Consider the following 19,965-nt stretch of genomic DNA (forward strand, 5'->3'; position numbering starts at 1 on the left):
TATAATGAATGTCAACTATAGTGATTAAAAAGTCTGTAATTTAAAATGCTTATGCTAAAGTTACGTCATTGGACTGATCTTAATTTGCAGAAACCCTCATGGTTACCTTGGAGACAGCAGTCATTAGCCACATGGCCTGCTGCGGGTATGCCAGGAAGACTTTGGCTACAATGTTCATGAGAACAGTGAAGACCTCATCACTGGAGTGACACACTCTGGAGATGAGCTGGGAGAACGCGGTGAGGAACTGGTACGGAGCCAGGTTGGTGCAGTGCTCAGTGACGATGGCGTTGATTTTACTGAGCTCCTGTCGCATCTGTCTGTCTGTGCGGCCAGCTGTGGACGAGAAGCGTGACTCGGGGATGGAAGTGGTGGAAGGAGAACCGCTGCAGGTTTTTGGTCACTCACTTTTCTCACATTCACACACTTTGGCTCCAAAATCCAACCAGAGCGACAGCATGCGGGGCATGGCCTGGTAGATGTACTGGTTCCCATACTGAAGCGCCCTGAAAGTACAAAGATGATCGATCAATCAATCAGACTTTATTCATTGAGAGCTTTTCACGTACATTTGAAGTGCTTTTCAAGTTCAAAGGAAAACATGATTGTGCAAAAAAAACAATATAAAGCACAAGACGGAACAGAAAAGTTTTTTTTTTTAAGAATTACAGAATAAACTCGTAGAATTTTAGATCTTTTAGGATTGCAAGACCCCTCACTTCACACTTTTTTTAAGACACATGAACATTTTAACACTTTTAAAGTCTAGTTTATACAATAAAAACTAAAGATCTTCTTGCGATTAAAAGATTTATGTAAATTTGTCGAGCTGAATGTATTCTGTAGAGGAGACATGATTGACAACTACAGCCAATCAGGATTCAAAACACAACGGGCTGTACAAAAAACCCAAAACCGTGAAAGGTGAACAGCGATGTAGCAAAGAACCAACGGCATGTGCAGATAAAGGAGGCCAACATACTTTCCAAAGAACGTAACGATGTATCGGATGAGGTTTCCTTGTTTCTCCAGCTTGTTATCGGTCACCATCGGCATCACTTTGTCATAATACTTTGCCAGGTAGAAGTTTCCGTCCTCCCACTCAGGCAGGAGGTTCGTCACGTCCTAAAAACCAAAACACATTTAGATAAAAACATCTGAAAAACCCCAAAAATGTAGAGAACATTTATTTTTTATGTAGTTCTACTTCAAATGTAAAGAGTGATAAGAATATTAGTCAGCAAGTTATTAAACGATATGACCTTGTACGCCTTCATGATGGCATTCGACTCGAAGTTTGCCGTCTCCTCCATGAAGCGTCCCACCAGGAGCATGGCCTTTCCTTTCGTCTGAAGGCTGCGAGGGTCCGTCAGGAGCTGATTCTCGGGGAAACACTGAGCAACGCCCTTCTGCAGCACGATCAACGCCTGGTGGACGTCACCCTGATCACAAGGAAAAACAGAAACTCGTGAGTTCACGTCTGCTCTGATGAGGAGAAACTGTAAAAGAAGTCAAATTAATTAAATTTCTGTAGTGGTAATCTTCGGTCACCTTGGACCAGAGCCACTTGGCCTTCTCGGTGACCAGCTCGGCCAGGTGAGTGTTCTCCGTGTTGAGGAGGGCGTTGAAGGCCGTCTGGTGGTGTCCGGCCTTCCTGGCAACCCGAGCGCTTTGGAGCCAGCACTCCCCGACCAGCTCCTGACGCACCGGTCTGGACAGAAAATGACAAGTTTTAAGTGAATCAAGTGAAAATAAACCTGATGATGTTAAAGACGAACTCAGATCATCATCTGAGCTATTTTAAAAGGATTCCCAGTGATCTTTTAGTTATGATGATCAGCCAAAATCAAGAAATTTGTAATTTTCAAGAAGTTATTTGCCTCTGAGTTGTGGGCGGAGTAAGCCCACCCACACTTCCCATCACCCGTCCGTTTACACTCTCTCCTGCTAATTACCACTGCAAAAAAAATGGCGACCAGTATTGGAGCTATCCTAGGCCATGAAATAATTAAATATGCCATTAAATATTTATATGTGCTTTTTATCGGATATTTTTACATTTTAATGCCATTTATTTATTGATTTCCACTTTTATTTATTTAATGCCAGTCTTAAATAATTAATGACACATTTATTTAATTATTTCATATTAAATATATTTATTTCAAGTAGTCTCTTTTAGACCATACTGGGCCATGAGATAATTAAATATGTCAATAAATATTTAAATGTGCCAATTCAAATATTTGAAGATTTATTTATTGATTTCAACTTTTATTTATTCATTCATTCATTCATTCATCTTCTTGACCACTTCTTCCCTTTCGGGGTCGCGGGGGTGCCGGAGCCTATCCCGGCTCCGATGATGGGCGAAGGCGGGGTACACCCTGGACAGGTCGCCAGTCTGTCGCAGATTTTATTTATTTAATGCCAAATTTAAATAATTAATGAAACATTTAATTAACTAGTAAAGGGTTTATATATTTATTTCATTTTGCTCTTTAAGAACTCCATTCAGGTGAGGAATAAAGACGTACATGGATCTATTTGTCGACCGGTGGATGCATCGGAATGAAAACGCAGCAGGGAGATGTGCTTCACCCACATTACACAATTTGATTAAATTAAGCTTAGTCTTCTTAATGTATGTTCTACGCCATCAGAAAAATGCCATAAAAACAACAATTTGTTAGCAGGTGTAGAAGATTTAATTTAAAGTAAGCAAACCAGATAGCATCCCATTTAAGTCTGAATATAAAAATAATTCACAAATATCAGACAAAATGTTTACAACTGGATATACAATTACTTGACAAACAGAAAACAATATTTCTCATTAAACAATACCGAGTCAAAAATTAGTGGCATAAAGAACGGTACCTATTTAGCATATATTTCTGTCTCTATACATCCATAGATCTTTGCTGACAACACAAATCTCTACATTTCAATTAGTGATTTAAATGTCCTTATTAAAAAATTAAACTGTGACCTTCAGATTTATTCTGAAGGGTTCATATCAAACAAGTTAGCTCTAAATATAAGCTAGTTAAGCTTCATACTGTTTCGTGGAGGTAAAAAATATATAACAAAAATCCACTGTAATAAAAGCTTAAAAAAACAATATTTCAGCTTTAATTTTTCAAGTTATTTTATTTGGGTTTTAAATCTTTATGGCTCCATACTTTGATGCACATTAGCTTGTTTTTATGTAAACACTTGTATAATTTTATGTTTTGTTTTCTTTGTATACTATGTTATTATGAACATGCATGTTTCTTTTAATTGTGCTAAGCAAAAAAAAAAAAATAAATAATCCTGTTATTGTCTTACTGTGGTCCCAGGCTGAGCAGGGCTCGACGGAGAGCCAGGATGGGCTCTTTGGCCCGGAAGGACTTTTGAGTCATCTCCAAACGGTCTGACCAGTGGGGGGGCAGCTGGCTAACACTTGGAGTGGAGCCTCCCCGATGCGTCTGCAGCTCAGTAAATGCGTGCTCCAGCTCACTCAGCATGTGCAGCCTGAACATACAGATGGACACATTTTTCTTCTTTCTAGGAAACAAAAGCTGAAACGATAAAAGACGGATGATTCTAAGCACACACCGGACGATGTATTCGTATCCTCTCTGGTAGGTTCCACACTCGTAGCTGGCCGCAGACAGGGGGACCACTTGCTTGGTCCTCACCAGCTTCAGCTTCTCATAGAAAGTCTTAGTGTCCTGCTTTTTCATGGAAAGCAGCAGCTGGCCGAGCCCCACGCCCCAAGTACTCGACTGCTGGTCTGCAGATGCAAAACGGAAGAAGAATAAACTTACTAAAAATTAATCGCAGAGATATTTTAACAAACAAACAAAATCAAATCTTAAAGAAAGTGAGCCAAAACAAATAAAAAGTGAGACAATAATAGTTGTCAGGGAAAATCAAGTTGTATGCTAGACTTTTGACCCATCTATTGGGGGAGTGGTGAGCTGCAGACACAGCCGCTCAGGAACCATTTGGTGGTTTAACCCCCCCAATCCAACCACTTAATGTAGTAGTTCACTTTCGGCTTATCCCTTTCAGGGTCGCCACAGCATAACAACACCCACTGTTTCGCATCAGTGATTTGACAGAGTTTTTACGCCGGATGCCCTTCCTGACAGAACCCTGTACTTGATGGTCACAGGGACCCAGTTAGGCAGCAGCGTCAAGGGTCTTGCCTAAGGAAGGTGGGGTGGGGATCAGTGGACACCCTGGGAATCGAACCCAGGGCTTCTGCATTGCCAGCCCTTCACCTAGCCCACTGAGCCACCCAGCCGCTAATCCAACCACCTAATGTCAGATGTGGATTTGAGCCGATGACCTAGTAGTCTTAGGGCAGACACTCTACCTCTAGGCCACTGATTTAGAGATGTTTAATTAAATATTTGATATATATAAATGATAAAACAATCAAATCACAAAGTCTTTCATGTTTGGACCCATTTTGGTTTCGTTAGCATTAAGAAGGTTTAGTAGTTTGTCAATAATGAAAGATTCTTCATTTTTGACTAATTTTACACTACGGTGAACATGACTAAATATCTTTAATTTGCCTTATAGATTTCTGAAAAAAAGGAGCTGATTGATGGTAAAATATTATAGATCTGGGAATCATTTTGTGGGAGTTTGACTGCAGCTTTAAGCATCTATTGCCCGTGAATGTGTGTCAACTTCAAAGTGTTTCAGGTGTGTTTCTGCTTAATTTCTTGTTTTCAAGATCAAATTTACTGCAGAGTTGAGAAAATGTGGCCAATATTAGATATAATCTAAGAAAAGTCTATAAAGTACGTCGTAAGCCATAAAAAATCTATAATCCTGTACTAAAGCCGGGCAATAAATTGTTTTCATAGATTAATTCTTATTTGTTGTTTAAGAAGATTAACTTTTGGGGAAATCTGGATTTTATTTTCCAAGCGATCTGCTTTCCTCCGTTGGAGTTAAGTCAGATCGCTTGTTTCTCGGTACTTGAAAACTACAAATTAGCAAAAAGGAGCCTTTTCCCCAAAACAGAAAAACGTTCTTTAGTTCTATGGAAGTGGTTTAGAAGGGGCAACAAACCAAACACAGCAAAATCTGTTTGAAAGCAACTAAAAGTACAACAAATTTGTTTCAATACCTGAAAAAGAGAAGTGCTTCTCTTTGCAAGACGCTCACAAAACATTTTTACAGCTTGTATTTAACTCTACTCTGTTTTCAGGCCAGCTTTGTAAGGAGATATTCAAATAAAATAGTTAAATGTATTGTCATTTTTGTTAAAGAAAGTAAAGGGAGGAGAGAAAAAAACGATTAAAATCGCAAATTTCATTTCATGTAAAATTAATCTGAGATTTTATTTTCTGGCTCCATCAGGCTCAGTGATAAACAAGGGAATTCAATAAACTCCTGAAGTTTGAGAAACTTCATAAAGCAGATTTATTTTTCACCTGAACTTAAATAATCCTCCAGCAGGTCCCACTTCCCGAGCTTCCAGGCCGCCTCCACTCTGTAGGAGTTTAACTCCGACTTCCACTGTTTCCTAAAGAGGTTTCAACGAAAATGAATTCACTTCAAATAAACTAAGACGTAGTGAGAGAGCGGTCGTCCTACTTGTTAGCCAGAACTCCGTTAACTTGTGTGATGACTGTGGAGAGTTGTCCCAGCCCGAGCATGGATGTCATCACGCCATGATAGTGGTCGATCTGGAAAAAGGGAGTTTACAGTTTACATAAACAGTGGATGGCGGGAGAGAAAACCCGGCTGCGATTGAGAACCTGGTCAGACTCCAGCTGTATGGCTCGGTCGTAGCAGGCCGTCGCGTCTCGGAGCAGGCCGATGCTCTCGTGCTCGAGTATCTGTTCCCGTAGCGACGGCTCCTCCCTCCTCAAAGCGTTGACGCCCCTCACTCCGTCGGGTTCGTGCATGGCAGCGTACAGCGTCTGCAACAGCAGCTGCACATTCAGACACATTGACTTCTCTAAAACCAAAGGAACTGCAGAGGAGGAACTTAACCTGCAGGAAGCTCAGGTGGTCCTGGATGCTTAGTTTGTTTTCTAGGATGTAAGCTTCAAAGTGCATGAGAGCACGGGTGTACGCTTTGGATCGCAGGGAGGCTTTGGCCAGAACGTCCTGTGGAATCCCCTTCAGGAAGGCCACCACGCGCTGGAAATCCCCACTTTCTGCAAAAGGGAATTTAGTCAACTGCAACTTTTTGTTATCAAAACTTGAAGTTCCAGAGATCCTTTCAAGAACTCCAACATTACCATTAACTTTGGGTTTGGAGTACAGGATGTGTCGGCTCCACTGCGTCAGGTGTGACACCATGCTGAACACAGTCTGAGTGCTGAGCTGTGATAGGCTGGAAGCCGTCTCCTGGGCTCCGCCTCCTTCCTGCGTATCCCCTTCCGTCAGCACAGCGAGCATCTCCTCCGTTACCTGACGAAACCCCAGGAGCACATCAGGGATAAGGAACAAGATGAGTGTAGGAGACGCTCCTCCTCTTCATCCTCACCTCCTGCTGCTCCGCAGGAGTGCAGCCCAGCAGCATGTAGCGCAGGATGTGAGGCAGCAGGTAGATGGTGACCTTGTAGTCGTGCTTGATGATGAAGCTGCAACATTTGAACACTCGGCCGGCCAACTCGTGTCTCACCTGATGGACACGGAAATAGCATCATAAAAATATGAAAATCAATTCAGTGGATTTGCAAATCTGCTTGAAGTGATCGAATGAAACTGTAATAATGCTTAAAAATTAGGGCTGGATATTGTCAATAATTTCCAGAATCAATTTTATTCAAATTTTTTTTGACTCTTTTTATCCTTTCAATTTAATTCAATTCAGTTTGGCCACTAGGTGGCGATCGTGCTAAAGCATAAAATTTTATCCCAGAAGAAGAAGAATGCATGAGGGAAAAAAATAGTGCTTTAGACCAAAAATGGTTACTTTAAAAATATTTCCTTAAAAGAGTTTGGAAAATTCCTCCCTGTGAGTAAATAAAGATGTTAATTTAGTCAGTAATATATGTTTAAGTTGACCGAGCGTTAGTATTAGCCGTCCTATGGGAAATTCCATTGTATGTTAGCATCAGGCTAGCAGAATTAAGCCTTGTGTTAGATTGATTAATCAATTTTATCAACCCAGGCCTATTAAAAACACAACCTTTTAAATAATCCTGTAAATGGGACCAACTGGAATAATCAAAGCAGAAGTTTTTAATTATGTAGGACACAACAGCACAAAAAAGTACCAACATATAAAGGTAGATGTTTACAAAATGTCTTTAGTCTGATCTAAGATCGGGTTAGAATTGAACTGGGTACATAAGCCTTTTCCTGGTGTTTTATAAGTGGATTTATTTGTGAGGGGGCATTGAGGTTTTATTCAAGGCTGGCTGACCTTGCTGATGAGGTAACCTGCCCAGGTGGCTGACCAATCAGAAAACTTGCTCCCCTTGTTGCTCAGATAAATGGGCTTCTTCAATTTAGACCAGTTCACCTCTTTCTGGCTGCTCTTGTATCTGCAATGAAGAAGATGAACAGATTTTGATTAAACGTAATGAAAGAATGAAACATAAAAGTGAATGAAGAGCGTAGAAGTTTGTGTTTGAAGCTGTGAACCTGCTCTTCAGATGAGGCTCCAGAATTTCTTGAATTTGTTCTGGAAATCTCCTCCACAGTCGGCGTCCCGGGGAGTCACTCCTTCCCTCGCGACACTCAAATATTGAAAGGAGTTCCTGCAACGTTGAAACAAAAATATTTTCAAGCATTGGATGGTTATAATTTATTAATAAATCTAAAGTTAACATTCTCATCTCAGAGGATCAGTATGGGGTCAAACCCGGATCATCTTAACGCAGGGGTGTCCAAACTTAGACATGCCTGGAAACTACTGTAAGTAATATAAAAAATAAAAAATAAAAATAAAACAACAAAAGGAAACAAAAAATTACAATAAAAAAGGAAAATTAAATAAAATAAAAGAAAAATGTGAAACTTGGGAAAAAAAAGAAAACTTGACAAATTAAATGAAAACTAAAAAAGAAATGTAAGTTTGAAAAAGGAAAAAGAATACAATAAAAAAATGCTACATTTAAAAGAAAAATGATTTTTAAAAAATAAAAAATCTAGAAAAAAAGAAAATTAAAAAAATGTGAACATTTTTAAAAGGAATGTGAATTTGAAAAAAATAAATAAATAAATAAAAAATGCAAAAATGTAAAAGAAAGAGGGAAAAAGAGAAATTTAAAAAATAAAAATTTAAAAAAATAACATGAAAATTCAAAAAGAAATGCAAATTTGAAAAAAAAGGCAATAATAAAATTAAAAAATGAAAAAAATGAAAAATTTAAAGGAAAAAGGAGAAAAGGAAAATAAAAGAAATGAAATAAAATAAAATTTTGAAAAAAGTGAAATTTTGGAGAAAAAAAAGAAAATAAATTAAAAAAACATTCAAAAAATTTCAAACTCAAAGAACAAACTCACCTCTCCTCGGATGTACCATACTTTGTGAGAACATTAACACTAACACTACTGTGTTAAACTGTAAATTGAGAACTGAAAACAAAGAGTAAAATAAATAAGAAAAAAAACATCAAAACATTATTTTTTCAATTGGTAACAGTTTTTTTTTAAATTCAAGTTTCAAATTTTCACTTTTTTTTCTACCCTGTCTTGACCCCATGAATCAGAGACCTTGTAGATCAGAAAGTTGTAAAGGTGGAAGATCTTTTAACTTTAGCTGGTCCCTGATAAAAATATCTTTACAATTATCTCTCAAAATCTTACTGGTAAAACTGACCATTGTATTTCTTTTAGATGCTCTCTTTAAGGTCCCAGTGCATTCTGGGATTTGCAGTTAAATGTGTTCAGTTTAACACCTCAGTAGTCGTGTTTCCATTAACTCTGAAATTTCGAAAAACGGAATTTCGATATTAAATTATCCTAATGGAAACACCACAATTTCGAAAAAACTCGCCTTTTTCGAAATAAAGTTTTTGCGCTTAGAGGAGGTGGTATTTGGGCCGTATCGAAACAGTAGTTTTTCGAAAAACTGTAATGGAAACACTTTTTTCGAAACAAACGAGTCACGTGACCATTAACCGGATATGGCGTTTCGGACAGGAAGCAGGAAAAGCTGGTCAAATGCGCTTTTTCACAGCAACTGGCTGCCTTGGGCACCGCACAGCTCATCAAAAGTTGAGCGTGTCATGCAAAAATGCTGAATCCACAGCTCTTCGGTGAATTCTTCAACCACGATTTAACAAAACTGTTTCACTCTACGTCGCTCCCGCGTTTAAGGAGGAGCCTGCCGCTCCAAGGCTCGGATCAGACGTAGACGTCTTCTCTGAATGGGAAGGATGAGAGCTAGCTCCGTGGCAGAAATGTGAATGAATCTACTGCACATGAAAATAGTGTTTAAATCCGTCGTCATGTTTTTTTAATGACTTATCGCGGGAATTACTTCGAGTTTTTCGCATAATCATGGTTTAATGGAAACGCTGTTTTTTCGAAACATTGTTTTATCGAAATTCTAGAAATTTCGAAAAAGTTTTGCGCAAAAGTGTAATGGAAACGCAGCTACAGGCATCAAACAGATGATCAGATGTTTTTATTTTCCAGTTCTCTCTTCTTGAAGAAGCTCCTTAGAGGCACACATGCGTGAATCCGGTGTGAGCTGAGTTGCAATACTATAACACAGATACCTGGATTGCGTAAGCGGCTGAGTCCTGGGCGCGCACGTCGTCGGCGTAAGCCAGGAACGTCCTGGTCAGCTCCGTCAGTAGATCATAGGCAAAGTTGGGATCATCAACTCCGGTCTGCCACCCAGGAAATAATGAAAATGAAATAATGCAATACTTTCTCACATTAAAGATGAATTATTGACGTTAAGCGCCCAGAAGAACTACAGAAGTTTAAAGAGTGAGATATCGCACCACAAAGGTGTTGCGGTCGCCGTTGGAGTGTGTGTGCGACAGGTCCAGACGTCCAGGATCCACGGCCCCCAGCTCCCCGAGACACTCCCCACAAAGGAGCCTGGCTTCTGGAGACGCATCCTGGCAGCCGTTCAGCAGCACCGACACCAGGCTGGAGATGACCGGCTCCACCGCCTCACTGGCACAGACCTGCCGCAGCAGCCACTCCTGCACAGAGCAGCGGTTACATGGACGCCTCTTGTGCTCGTTCAGGTTCTGCAGAGCAGCTTGGGTACCTGGTTGCTGTGCATCATGTCCCGGAGGCTGGTCAGAGCATGGATCCTCACGTCCACGTTCTCGTGCTGAACGGCTCTCATGGAGAGCTGCAGCGCCGCCGCCAGATCGCTGCTGCTGGTGGTCAGCTAAGAAAGAAAAGAGATGCAAATTCAATAAAAAATAAACTTTCCTCACATCCACAGCATGACCTCACAGACCTTTTTGTAATTCTGCAGAGCTGTGTGGATGTCTTTGAGTTCCGGGTGATCAGGCAGAAAGTAGATCTCATGAAGGTAGTCTTGAACTTCCTCCCTGTAAAGGATTTATCTGTTTTTATACCACTGTCCGTGTGAATTCTGGATTGCAGTGATTTAATCTATAAAATATAAACATCTGTGACTTTCATTTCATATGCAAAGATAATAAATCAAAAGTTTTTGCCTGTTCTCCAAGATAAGGAAACGGATGATGGCTCCAGTTTCTTTGGGCTGCGGAGGGATCAGGGGCAGCAGGGCAACAATTACATGACTAAGCAGAGGCCCGAGGTGTGATGGTTCCACGCTCCTCACAAAACAGTCCCATGTTCTGTGAATAATAGAAGAACACGCCTGTTTGTACATCGAAGTGGCAGAAAAAGAAGAAAGTTTCCTTCAGTTTCTTCCTGATGTTTGCAGAAATACTGACTGGCAGCACAGCAGAGGGAAGTCTTCCTTGTATCGGAGGCCGGTGCGCAGCGTCGTCATCATCTTCACCCTGACGGTGCTGATGTGCTTGGAGCCCATCAGGCGCATCAGAGCCATCACACTCGTCAGAGCCTGACCGAGAAAATCCGTCAAGAGTCCACCAGACTAAAGACTCTCATGCTCACAGCTGAAGACTCACCAACTTTTTGCGGTCTTTCTCTCCTGCACTGGAGCTCAGCAGCTGCATGTTAAAGAAAGCCAGAATTCCCAGCAGCTTCGGCTGCAAATAGTCTGCCTGGTACACAGTAGATGCAGAGAGATTAGGTGAGAAAGACAGTAGAATTTTTTCAATTTTTGCTAAAGATTTAAAAAGAATCCCAAAATGGTAAACTCCAGAGAACTCATAGAGTATTTTGTTAGGTATCTTAAACCAGGGGTCTGCAACATGAAGCTCAGGAGCCTTAAAAGAAAACTAAAATATTTTTAGTTTTAAACATTAAAATATTTTTAGGATTTTAAGCCACATTTGTTGATACGAAACAGTCTAACTTCATTCAACCCATTTACAAACAGTAGAGGCACAGAGTAAATCACCCTGTGAGGCTCAGGACTACACTACCCATAATGCTCCAGCAATCCATCAAGCTTTGGAATTTACCAAAGTTTTACTAAAGAACTGGCTGATTTTTCAGCTCCAAGTTCCAAAGAAAATCCTTAAAAATGGAAGGATATTAGGTGCCTCTTACATGCTAATATGAACAGGGTCACTTAATTAGATGTGGGTCAAATGCAGTTAACTCATTATGTTAACCAAATTATGTTTTTTATGTTATTTATTTGATTTGTATTTGATTAATCATCATCATAACCTTTATTTCATCATAACCTTTATTTCACTAGGCAGAACATTAAGAACAATTTCTTATTTCCAATGTATGCCTGAAAGTGCTAAAAATATTTAAAGGAGAAGAAAGAAAGCAAACATGTTTTAGACATAAAATTACTGATTAAGAAAACATGTACATGACTCTTTAAAAATATCCTTTACTCTGCATTTAAAAGCGGAGAGTGGAATCAGTTTCCAAATTCAGTATTGTATTTTTTTATTTTATTGTTTATTTATGATTTTAAAAATGTATTTTAATCACTATTGACATTATACTACTTGCTGCATTTAAATTATCCTAAGTGCGTGTCTTTTATTTTGGAAGGTAGTCATAGAAACTGTCAAAAGTGAAAAACTATTTCATATTTGGAATAAAAACTGCAAGTTTTAGTAGCTTTTACATAAAAACAAATAAAAAGACTTTATGACTTGTACTGGGATGTAGTCGGTAAGAAATAGGCTAAAAAGGCTCTTTAAGTCTTATGGTTGCAGAGCCCTGTATTAAAAAAAACTAATAAACAAAAATATGAAGAGTACCATATGTTCTGGGGTCGTAATGTCTCGTGGCCCTTGGTATGGATCATCGTTGGATGCAAAGGAGGCCAGAATCGCCAATCCGTTAAATACCTGTATGGGATTTTAAACAATCAATAGCTTGTTTCATTTTTTTAGTCTAAGCATTTTTGCTAAAAATAACAAAAAATAAACACAAAACCTTTTGTTTTTTTAACAGAAGAAGACAAACAGATTCATAGAAATCAAAAATATTAAATTTTCTCTTGAGTTTTTTCACACTTTCTAAAATAAAGAGATCCCTCGCAATATTGCAGTTCACCTTACCCAATCTCTCCGGTTTTTTTTTAATAGCACACAGTGTTCTGTGTCTTGATTGGCTGTTGACCATGTTAATCAACTTCCTGTCTCCTGTTCAGAATGCTTTCAGTTTGCTAAATTTCCATAAATCTTTGATTGTGATCAGATTTTTGGTACAGACACACTAATGTTAGTATGTAAAGCTAACAGGAGAGTGTAAACAAAGGGATGCTGGGATGTCAACGTAGGGTTACTTCTGTGTGAACAGTCCCACCCACAACCCAGAGGCGAATTTCTGCAGAAAATACGTCTTAAAAAATGATTTTGGCTACAGAGAAAAAAATTAATAATAATAAAAAAAAACTCCATAGTCATAATTAAAAGACCACTGGGATTAATTTTACAGTAGAAAAATATAATTGTAGTGGGACTTTAAATCCCCCCCTAAAAAAATGCTTTCCTCATTTGTGTTTGTACCTTTTTGCTCTTTTACCAAAGTTCTGGTTTACTTTAAACATTCATGTGCACATCTGAAAGGGCCCATCGGGTCAGAACCAGCAGACAGAGAAAAGATACCGAACGGTGAGCGTACAGGATGAACCGACCTGCTGGTAATGTTCTCCCAGACGCAGCAGCAGCTCGTTGTGAAGACCCTGGAAGTCTTGGCGTAACAGAGAACCCAGTTCGATCTCCGTTTCACTCTGAAACAACAGGAGCCATAATCAATATTCAATCTGGCTGTGAAGCATCTCACAAAGAAAACACACAAAAGGAGAGCGAAGTGTTTATTGTAGTTCCTTTTACCTGTTTTCTTAGGTCAGAAAACACATTTTATCGTAGTTTTTAATGCAAATTTCCCCCTTTTTCAGTTGAAATTACTACTTTTTATGGCCAAACAAATCAGTTTCTAAAAATAAATCATAGAAAAAAAGCTTCTGAACTGATGAACCAAATGAATCTAAATTTAATCAGTTCAAGATTCAACATATTGTCTCACCTAAATATTCTAAGATTGCCCGAAATTTTTTTACCAACATAATTGCTTCAATTCACTGAACAACTTTACAATAAAAGCGACCTTCTTATAACTTTATTTCACCCAAAAACAAACAATTTTAACAAAATTGACACTTTTTTTTTAATTGTGTCAATTCTTCAATCGATTAAAGTAAATCAAGGTATAGAGTTTGATCTTAACAACTTTCACTATTTGTCATATTGCTAAGAATTTTCAAGCGATTTTCGGTGGAATTGTTCATCACTGATGATTAATGTTCAACCTGCAGGTAGTGGAAAGCCCTCTCCAGCTCTTCTTTGGTGCAGGAGCAGACCAGATGGCTGAAGATGTATTTGAAGTTGTTGATGAGAATCTCCCTCCTGTTCGCCTTCAGCTCAATAGCGAGAGTACGAATGAGGGCGGAGCCTGTGGGGCTGGCCTTCGCTGCCAGGTAAGGCAGAAGCACCTGGAGCGTCCGCTGCAGGAAGCAAACATTGCATCACTCCTTGAATGGTGACATGGTTCACATTGTGTGTGCCGCCGTGCTTACTGTGAGGAAGCGGTGAAGGTCTGGGAAGTCGAAGGCGTGCGCGATCTGAGCCAGGATGTCGAGAGCCAGCTCTCTCTGATTGGCCGATTCGCCGCTCTGGTCCGGAGTGCTCCTCAGCGCCGATGCGTGCCGTGAATGCAGCGACTCCACAAGAAACTAGCAAAAGACGAAAAAAGTTTATGCATATTATTTTAAACAAAGAATCTAACAAGAAATTTATACATTCAAAATCTTAGTCCCTTTCTAGTGAAAAAAAAAACAAAGAACGTCATAAAAACCTGCAAAACTAAAACATTTCATTAAAGATACTTGGACCTGACATATGAAACTTTTAGACTCATAACTTAACAGCTTATTTTTTGTAAATTTATAACTTTTAAGTTTTTTAATTTTTTTTTTTCATTTGTATTTTGGCCCTAATACTCTGTCAAAAAAATTCAATTGAAATCCTAATTTTAGAGAAACAAAATAAATGTTTGGTTTTCATTCCAAGTAGAGCTGGACTGAAGAAAAAAAAATTTAAAGAAGGTATTTAACAAACTGTCTCTGCAGTCTCCACAAACACGTTTCAGTTTTTTAGAGAATAAAACTTCCTTAAAAATCCTTAAACCTGCATCTGCTGGTGGATGCTACGGTGGGGTAGAATACCTGACAAATGGGGTTCTTGTACTGACTGAAGAGAGTCTGCAGCTTCAAGCCTTTAGCCGCAGCCAGCGCCGTGATCTGAGTGTAGGCGTCCACGGACACGGGCGACGACTTGGACAGGAGGCAGTGGAGGAGACGCAGCAGAGAAAAGGACACCAGACTACCCTGAGAAGCTCTGATAAGGAAACAAAATGGTACTAAAGTTGAGAATTATTTGCTAAAATTTGACACATTTTAAAGGGTAACCAAACCAGGAAGTTGGAGGCTGACTCCACCCACTGCCAAAATTAGAAAATAAAGTCAGAGGGGCGGGGCTTCGGGGCTGGGCTGTTATCATTACTGGAGCTGCAGATCATGATGTCAGACTTTTGAAACTTACATGGTTTAAACAATCACAGAATTCAACTGCAATACCTAATTTCAACCTGTAGGGTGCAGCACACAAGCAATTTTTGACTATATTTTGAAGAATTAAACAGTTTTATTTCAATTTGTCAAAAATTGAGCACTTTTAAAGCTCAATTTATAGAGATCTACAGCCACAAAAAAGTTAATTTAGGGTTTGGTTACCCTCTAAGAAAAAGAATAAATAAATATCCTGGAATGTGAGCAGTAATTCATTAGGATCTGAAAGAAAAAACTGCTGACAAACCTGCCGATCTCTCCAAGAGTGAGGATGAGAGTGTGGCGCAGACTGTCGTCTCGGTTTGTTTTGGCGTTGCTGAAGGACTCCTTCAGGCGTGTGACCAGGAGCTGCAGCGGTTAAGACGTTTAATTTAATGTTATGACCCGACAAAACGCTTTCATCAAATAGTTTCTGACCTCATTCAGAGGGCTCCCTTCTGACTCGTTTGCAGAGTATTTGATGAGGAATTGCACCACGTGGCTGAAGCGTTCTCTGACGGAAGGATCTGGATCTTCCATGAGGTTGGTCAGAGCACGGAGAACCGCCTGGGAGTCGTCACCTTCACCGGTCAGGTTCACATGTTGACAAAGGTGAGGCAGAGCGTCCAGGAAGGCTGAGAAGCAAAATCGACTGTTAGTTTGTAAAAACAAAGACAAATGATTTATGTGAATGGATGGAAACGTACCTAGTTTGATGCCACTTGTAGATTGTGGTCCAAGCAAAGACAGAAACTGTTTAACCACAGAAGCGCTGAGGGATGGCTCTACTTTCCCATCATGCTCCGTTTCCAGCCCACATTGGAAGCAGAGGAATTTGGGATGTTTGATGTGTTCTTTGTATCTGAGCGTAGAAAGTCCAGACTGAACGCAGCACAGGTCACCAACGATACGTGCAAGCTCCACCTTCACCTGCTCCGAATCATCTTCCAGCACCGACCTACAGCGGATACAACAATGTTATTGACTGAATAAGGAAACCCGACACGGCATTGATCGAACAGGAGGTTTACACACAGTAGAGTGGTTCCGATGAGGCTGTGGAACCCTTTTCCCAGGTGATGGAGGAGGACTGGGAAAACCTGGATGGCCGCTGCTAGGACGCATTCATCCCAACTCTGCAGCGCTTTAGTAAAGACGCAGACGCGCCACGTCTTACACACGCCGCCAGGAAGAAAGGCCAGCAGCGACACGAAGTCAGCCTTAATATCAGGCACTGGAGGAGAACATGAAAAAATTATAAACCCGTATTTTGAACGACTATGTTAAAAAAAAGTTATGATTAATTCGCCTATCTAATCTTTTTCAAGCAATTTTACAAACTTCATATTAAACTGATTTAATGTTTCATAATCTGTACTGCACGTGTAAGTGCATATATATCCCATTAGGATTTATTTTATGATTTATAAATTAATATGGTTAAAGAGATACTCAGATCAAAAATTGTGTTTAGGTGTTTTAAACATGTTCTTGTGGCATTTTTTGCAAATTGAAAATGTATTCAAATCATCATGAATCAGGAATATAGGAAAAAAAATTTAAAAAACCGTATTTGATTTTGGCATTTAGTAAGGTTTTTTTTTTAGTTTCAGCTACATGCTAGCTATTTTGGCTAATTTAGACTTTTTTGGTTTGGTTTAAACTTTTTAGGCTGTTTTGGGGTGTAGCTAATCATTCAGCTACATGCTAGCTTGCTATTTCAGCTAATGATTTTTTTCAGTTATTTAGCATTTAACTAATATTTTAGCTGGCTATTAGTTCCAGCGTTTTCAATCAATTTCAGAATCTTCAGCTATCTGCACATGCCCAAGACCCGATTAGTCGACTAATCAAAAAAATAATCGCTGATTAGACAACTATTAAAATAATTGTTGTGGAAGCACTACTCTTAAAACATGTCAATGTAATTAGAAATGACACGTATTAGCATTTTTTGTTAAAAGACCAAAGATGTTTTGTTACAATGAAAAGACCTTGATTGCCAAATTTTTGATGTAATTAATATGTGTGCGAGTGTATATTTATGCTTCAAAGTACTTTACTGCATATGTTTGATCGAAGTAAAATTTTTAGAATTTTACTTTGTTTTTCTTGTTTTTTACCTCTTTTACTTTTCCTTTTATTTTTTCATTTTCCTAAAAATGATCCGAATCGTAACCCTCAAACTGTGACACGATACAAACTGCGAGTTTTGTGTTCTCTTACACTCCTACTAAAAACGTCATAATTTAAACTAAAAACCACAAGGAACGCTATTACAACAGATGAAAAAGATGATCGGAGTGAGTCTTAAAATGTATTTGATATGTCTATTTTAATACATACATTTTACTATGTATCTTTTTCCTTTGTTTCTTTTGCTGAAAATTGCTTGAAATAAACTAAAATTAAATAAAATAAAACACTCACAGAAAAAGTCACTGAGCTTCTGGGCCAAAGCAGGAAGCCAGGAGGGGAATCTTGAACTCTTAAACGCGAAGGCAGACTTGCTCTCACACCCCCAGGGTAGAGACAGCAGAGCACACAAGCTCAGCAGCAGTTCATCCTCAATTGTTCTACCCCCTGTACAAGGAAACAAGACAGACAGAACTCAAAAAAGTTTATGATAATCCAGATTATTTTTCAGAACAAAATTTAAAAAGCTTCTTCTGCAAGTTTACTCACATGTCAGGTACAAGACCGAGTCGAGAATCCCAACAACGACACGAACAGCAGCCCGGAAACGATCATGCTCACCGACGGTTCCCTCCAGCAGCAGACGACAGCTGTGCAGGACTCTGCTGAGGGTTTCGGCAGACACCCACAGGAGAGGACACGGACTGCACATGGAAACAGAGAGTGATTTCATCAGAACGCGACGTCTGCAAGGAGGGGAGAAAGTCGCATCTTTACCTGGTGGGGGAGGAGCAGCAGCCCGCCAGGTGGAGGATGAGGGCCAGACCCTGAAGAGCCCACAGAGTTTGGGGGCTCTCCGGTTTCTCAGAGCTCAGGAGGGCCAGCAGCTCCTCCAGACGACTTTTCAACACGGCCCAAACCTCGCTGCGGGCGCTCATGTCCACTTCACTGAAGAGATACAAGTAAGTGACAGTTATCAGATAAATTGTTTGACTGAAAAATAGCAACAAAAAATAGATCAGAAAACTTTTTTAGATTGCAATCAATGTTTTACAAAAAGATTTTTTGTATAGTCAATCTTAAGGAACAGACAAAAAAAGAACTTGAGTAAGAAACAAACAGATTTGTCAGTTTTTGCTTTAATTTTCTGCACAGCGAGAGAGTAAATAAATGTTTGTTAAAGCCTGAACTTACTTGGAAGATGTTTTGCTGGTTGTAGATTTGCGGGATCTTTTCGCAGGAACTTCTTCCTCCTCTGAGTCCTGGATGACTTTAGCGGTCTCAGCTTTGAGGGCAGCTTGGAGAAATCCCTGAGCACACTGCAACATCACAAAAGTTAGAAAAGGGTGGGGCTAGAAAAAAAGGGAATTTTAGATGAAAGTTTGTCTTTGAAGAATCATATAAGTAAAGTGGCTGAAACTATTTGTTTTTTAATAAATTTAGTTTTTAACATGTTCTTGTGGAAATTTTTTCATGACATTTATTAAGAAGATTTGGCTTAAAACGGAATTTCTAAATATAAAAATCGTTGCGGATCAGGAACAAACACAAAAAACTGTAATTTTAAAAGAGCTTATTTATTACGTAGAAAACACGCTGGGCCACAAGTTCCGCTCCGCTCCTTTCTGATACATCCACTAGCAGACAAATAGACCCATGTAGGCCTTTGTTTTCCTCATCTGAGCTGGTTTTTGGCTTAAAACTGTACAGCTGGAGAGCTTCAGTAATGCTCGCCATTTTTTTTGCACCGATAATGTCAGGTTGGAGGTGTGAGGGGCTGTAAAGTAGTGGAAGAACAGATAGTTTAGCAATGGATTATAGGAAAGGGAAGAACGGAAACAAAGCCACGTTTCATGGCCGTGTCATACAGCCACTTTTCAATCACTTTCCACTATCATAAATTTGGTCTTTTGTGATACATGTGTGATATTCGTAATCCATAAGTGTTCGTCATTCGCCGCTGTCTGGTGAGGGTTTCAGCTAACGGGTCTTTACATGAATTCGGTTTGAGCTGTTCAAAATTTTTGCTTGGTTAAGAGTTATGAAGTTTATGCATATTTTACATGCAATTATAATATATAAATCTTAAGTAATTGTTTGTGATTTTTGCAAAAAAGGCAAATTTGTGGCTTAACGCGTCTATTCCATGTATGTTTAACTTTTAAGTTGCTTTCACTACTTTAAAATCCACTATGATATTTTTTTAATTAAAAAAAAACATTCTCCGTAGTGTTTTAATTATGATTATGAAGAATTTAACCAAAAACCCACAATCTAAACATCTTAAAAAGCAATTTTTCATGTAGATCTGAAGCCTCTATTTCCAAAATCTCTTCTGAGGGGGCGTGGCTTTGTGGACCGAAAATCCACTGATTTACAATCCTTTACAACTGCGGTCAAATGAGCCGTTCACATTTCCGTGGTCACATCAAGAAGCTCTGTGGAGTCTGGTGGACATTTTCCAGCGTTCTCAGTCCTGCTACCGTTAAGTATTAAATGAAACTCACACAAAAAAATCCAGTGATGCTGATTTGACCACAGAAATGTGAACGGCGGTTCATTTGACTGCAGTAAATGTGAAGATACCATCTTCTCTTCTCCAGAACCTGAACTAGACACTAGGAACAGATGAGGGTTTAGTGCATGTGCAGCAGAGGTGTTGTGACATTTTGACAGTTCATTGATTC

At 39.3% G+C, this 19,965-nt stretch overlaps 1 protein-coding gene across 2 annotated transcripts in view; it reads right to left on the reverse strand.

Moving 5' to 3' along the window:
- Positions 1–19,965, reverse strand: part of atr (ATR serine/threonine kinase) — a 28,928-nt gene that overhangs the window by 5,994 nt on the left and 2,969 nt on the right. The window contains exons 5-39 of one of the 2 annotated variants that reach the window (XM_024263382.2): positions 18,473–18,597; positions 18,056–18,226; positions 17,828–17,982; positions 17,573–17,725; positions 16,178–16,376; positions 15,850–16,100; positions 15,581–15,777; positions 15,411–15,511; positions 14,762–14,933; positions 14,114–14,269; positions 13,847–14,041; positions 13,172–13,267; positions 12,291–12,380; positions 11,067–11,162; positions 10,869–10,999; positions 10,626–10,769; positions 10,403–10,496; positions 10,205–10,330; positions 9,930–10,136; positions 9,699–9,812; positions 7,615–7,730; positions 7,394–7,514; positions 6,509–6,646; positions 6,261–6,432; positions 6,010–6,176; positions 5,772–5,936; positions 5,608–5,699; positions 5,445–5,536; positions 3,604–3,781; positions 3,334–3,519; positions 1,552–1,711; positions 1,263–1,442; positions 983–1,125; positions 409–506; positions 107–336 (exon numbers count right to left, since the gene is read on the reverse strand). In XM_024263382.2, coding sequence (XP_024119150.1) covers positions 107–336; positions 409–506; positions 983–1,125; positions 1,263–1,442; positions 1,552–1,711; positions 3,334–3,519; positions 3,604–3,781; positions 5,445–5,536; positions 5,608–5,699; positions 5,772–5,936; positions 6,010–6,176; positions 6,261–6,432; positions 6,509–6,646; positions 7,394–7,514; positions 7,615–7,730; positions 9,699–9,812; positions 9,930–10,136; positions 10,205–10,330; positions 10,403–10,496; positions 10,626–10,769; positions 10,869–10,999; positions 11,067–11,162; positions 12,291–12,380; positions 13,172–13,267; positions 13,847–14,041; positions 14,114–14,269; positions 14,762–14,933; positions 15,411–15,511; positions 15,581–15,777; positions 15,850–16,100; positions 16,178–16,376; positions 17,573–17,725; positions 17,828–17,982; positions 18,056–18,226; positions 18,473–18,597 — 5,211 coding nt within the window. Of the gene's footprint in view, positions 1–106; positions 337–408; positions 507–982; positions 1,126–1,262; positions 1,443–1,551; positions 1,712–3,333; positions 3,520–3,603; positions 3,782–5,444; positions 5,537–5,607; positions 5,700–5,771; positions 5,937–6,009; positions 6,433–6,508; positions 6,647–7,393; positions 7,515–7,614; positions 7,731–9,698; positions 9,813–9,929; positions 10,137–10,204; positions 10,331–10,402; positions 10,497–10,625; positions 10,770–10,868; positions 11,000–11,066; positions 11,163–12,290; positions 12,381–13,171; positions 13,268–13,846; positions 14,042–14,113; positions 14,270–14,761; positions 14,934–15,410; positions 15,512–15,580; positions 15,778–15,849; positions 16,101–16,177; positions 16,377–17,572; positions 17,726–17,827; positions 17,983–18,055; positions 18,227–18,472; positions 18,598–19,965 lie in introns of both variants that reach the window. The other variant, XM_024263314.2, reaches the window with a different exon arrangement.

Source organism: Oryzias melastigma, linkage group LG22, assembly GCF_002922805.2.
Source record: "Oryzias melastigma strain HK-1 linkage group LG22, ASM292280v2, whole genome shotgun sequence".
NCBI lineage: Eukaryota > Metazoa > Chordata > Actinopteri > Beloniformes > Adrianichthyidae > Oryzias > Oryzias melastigma.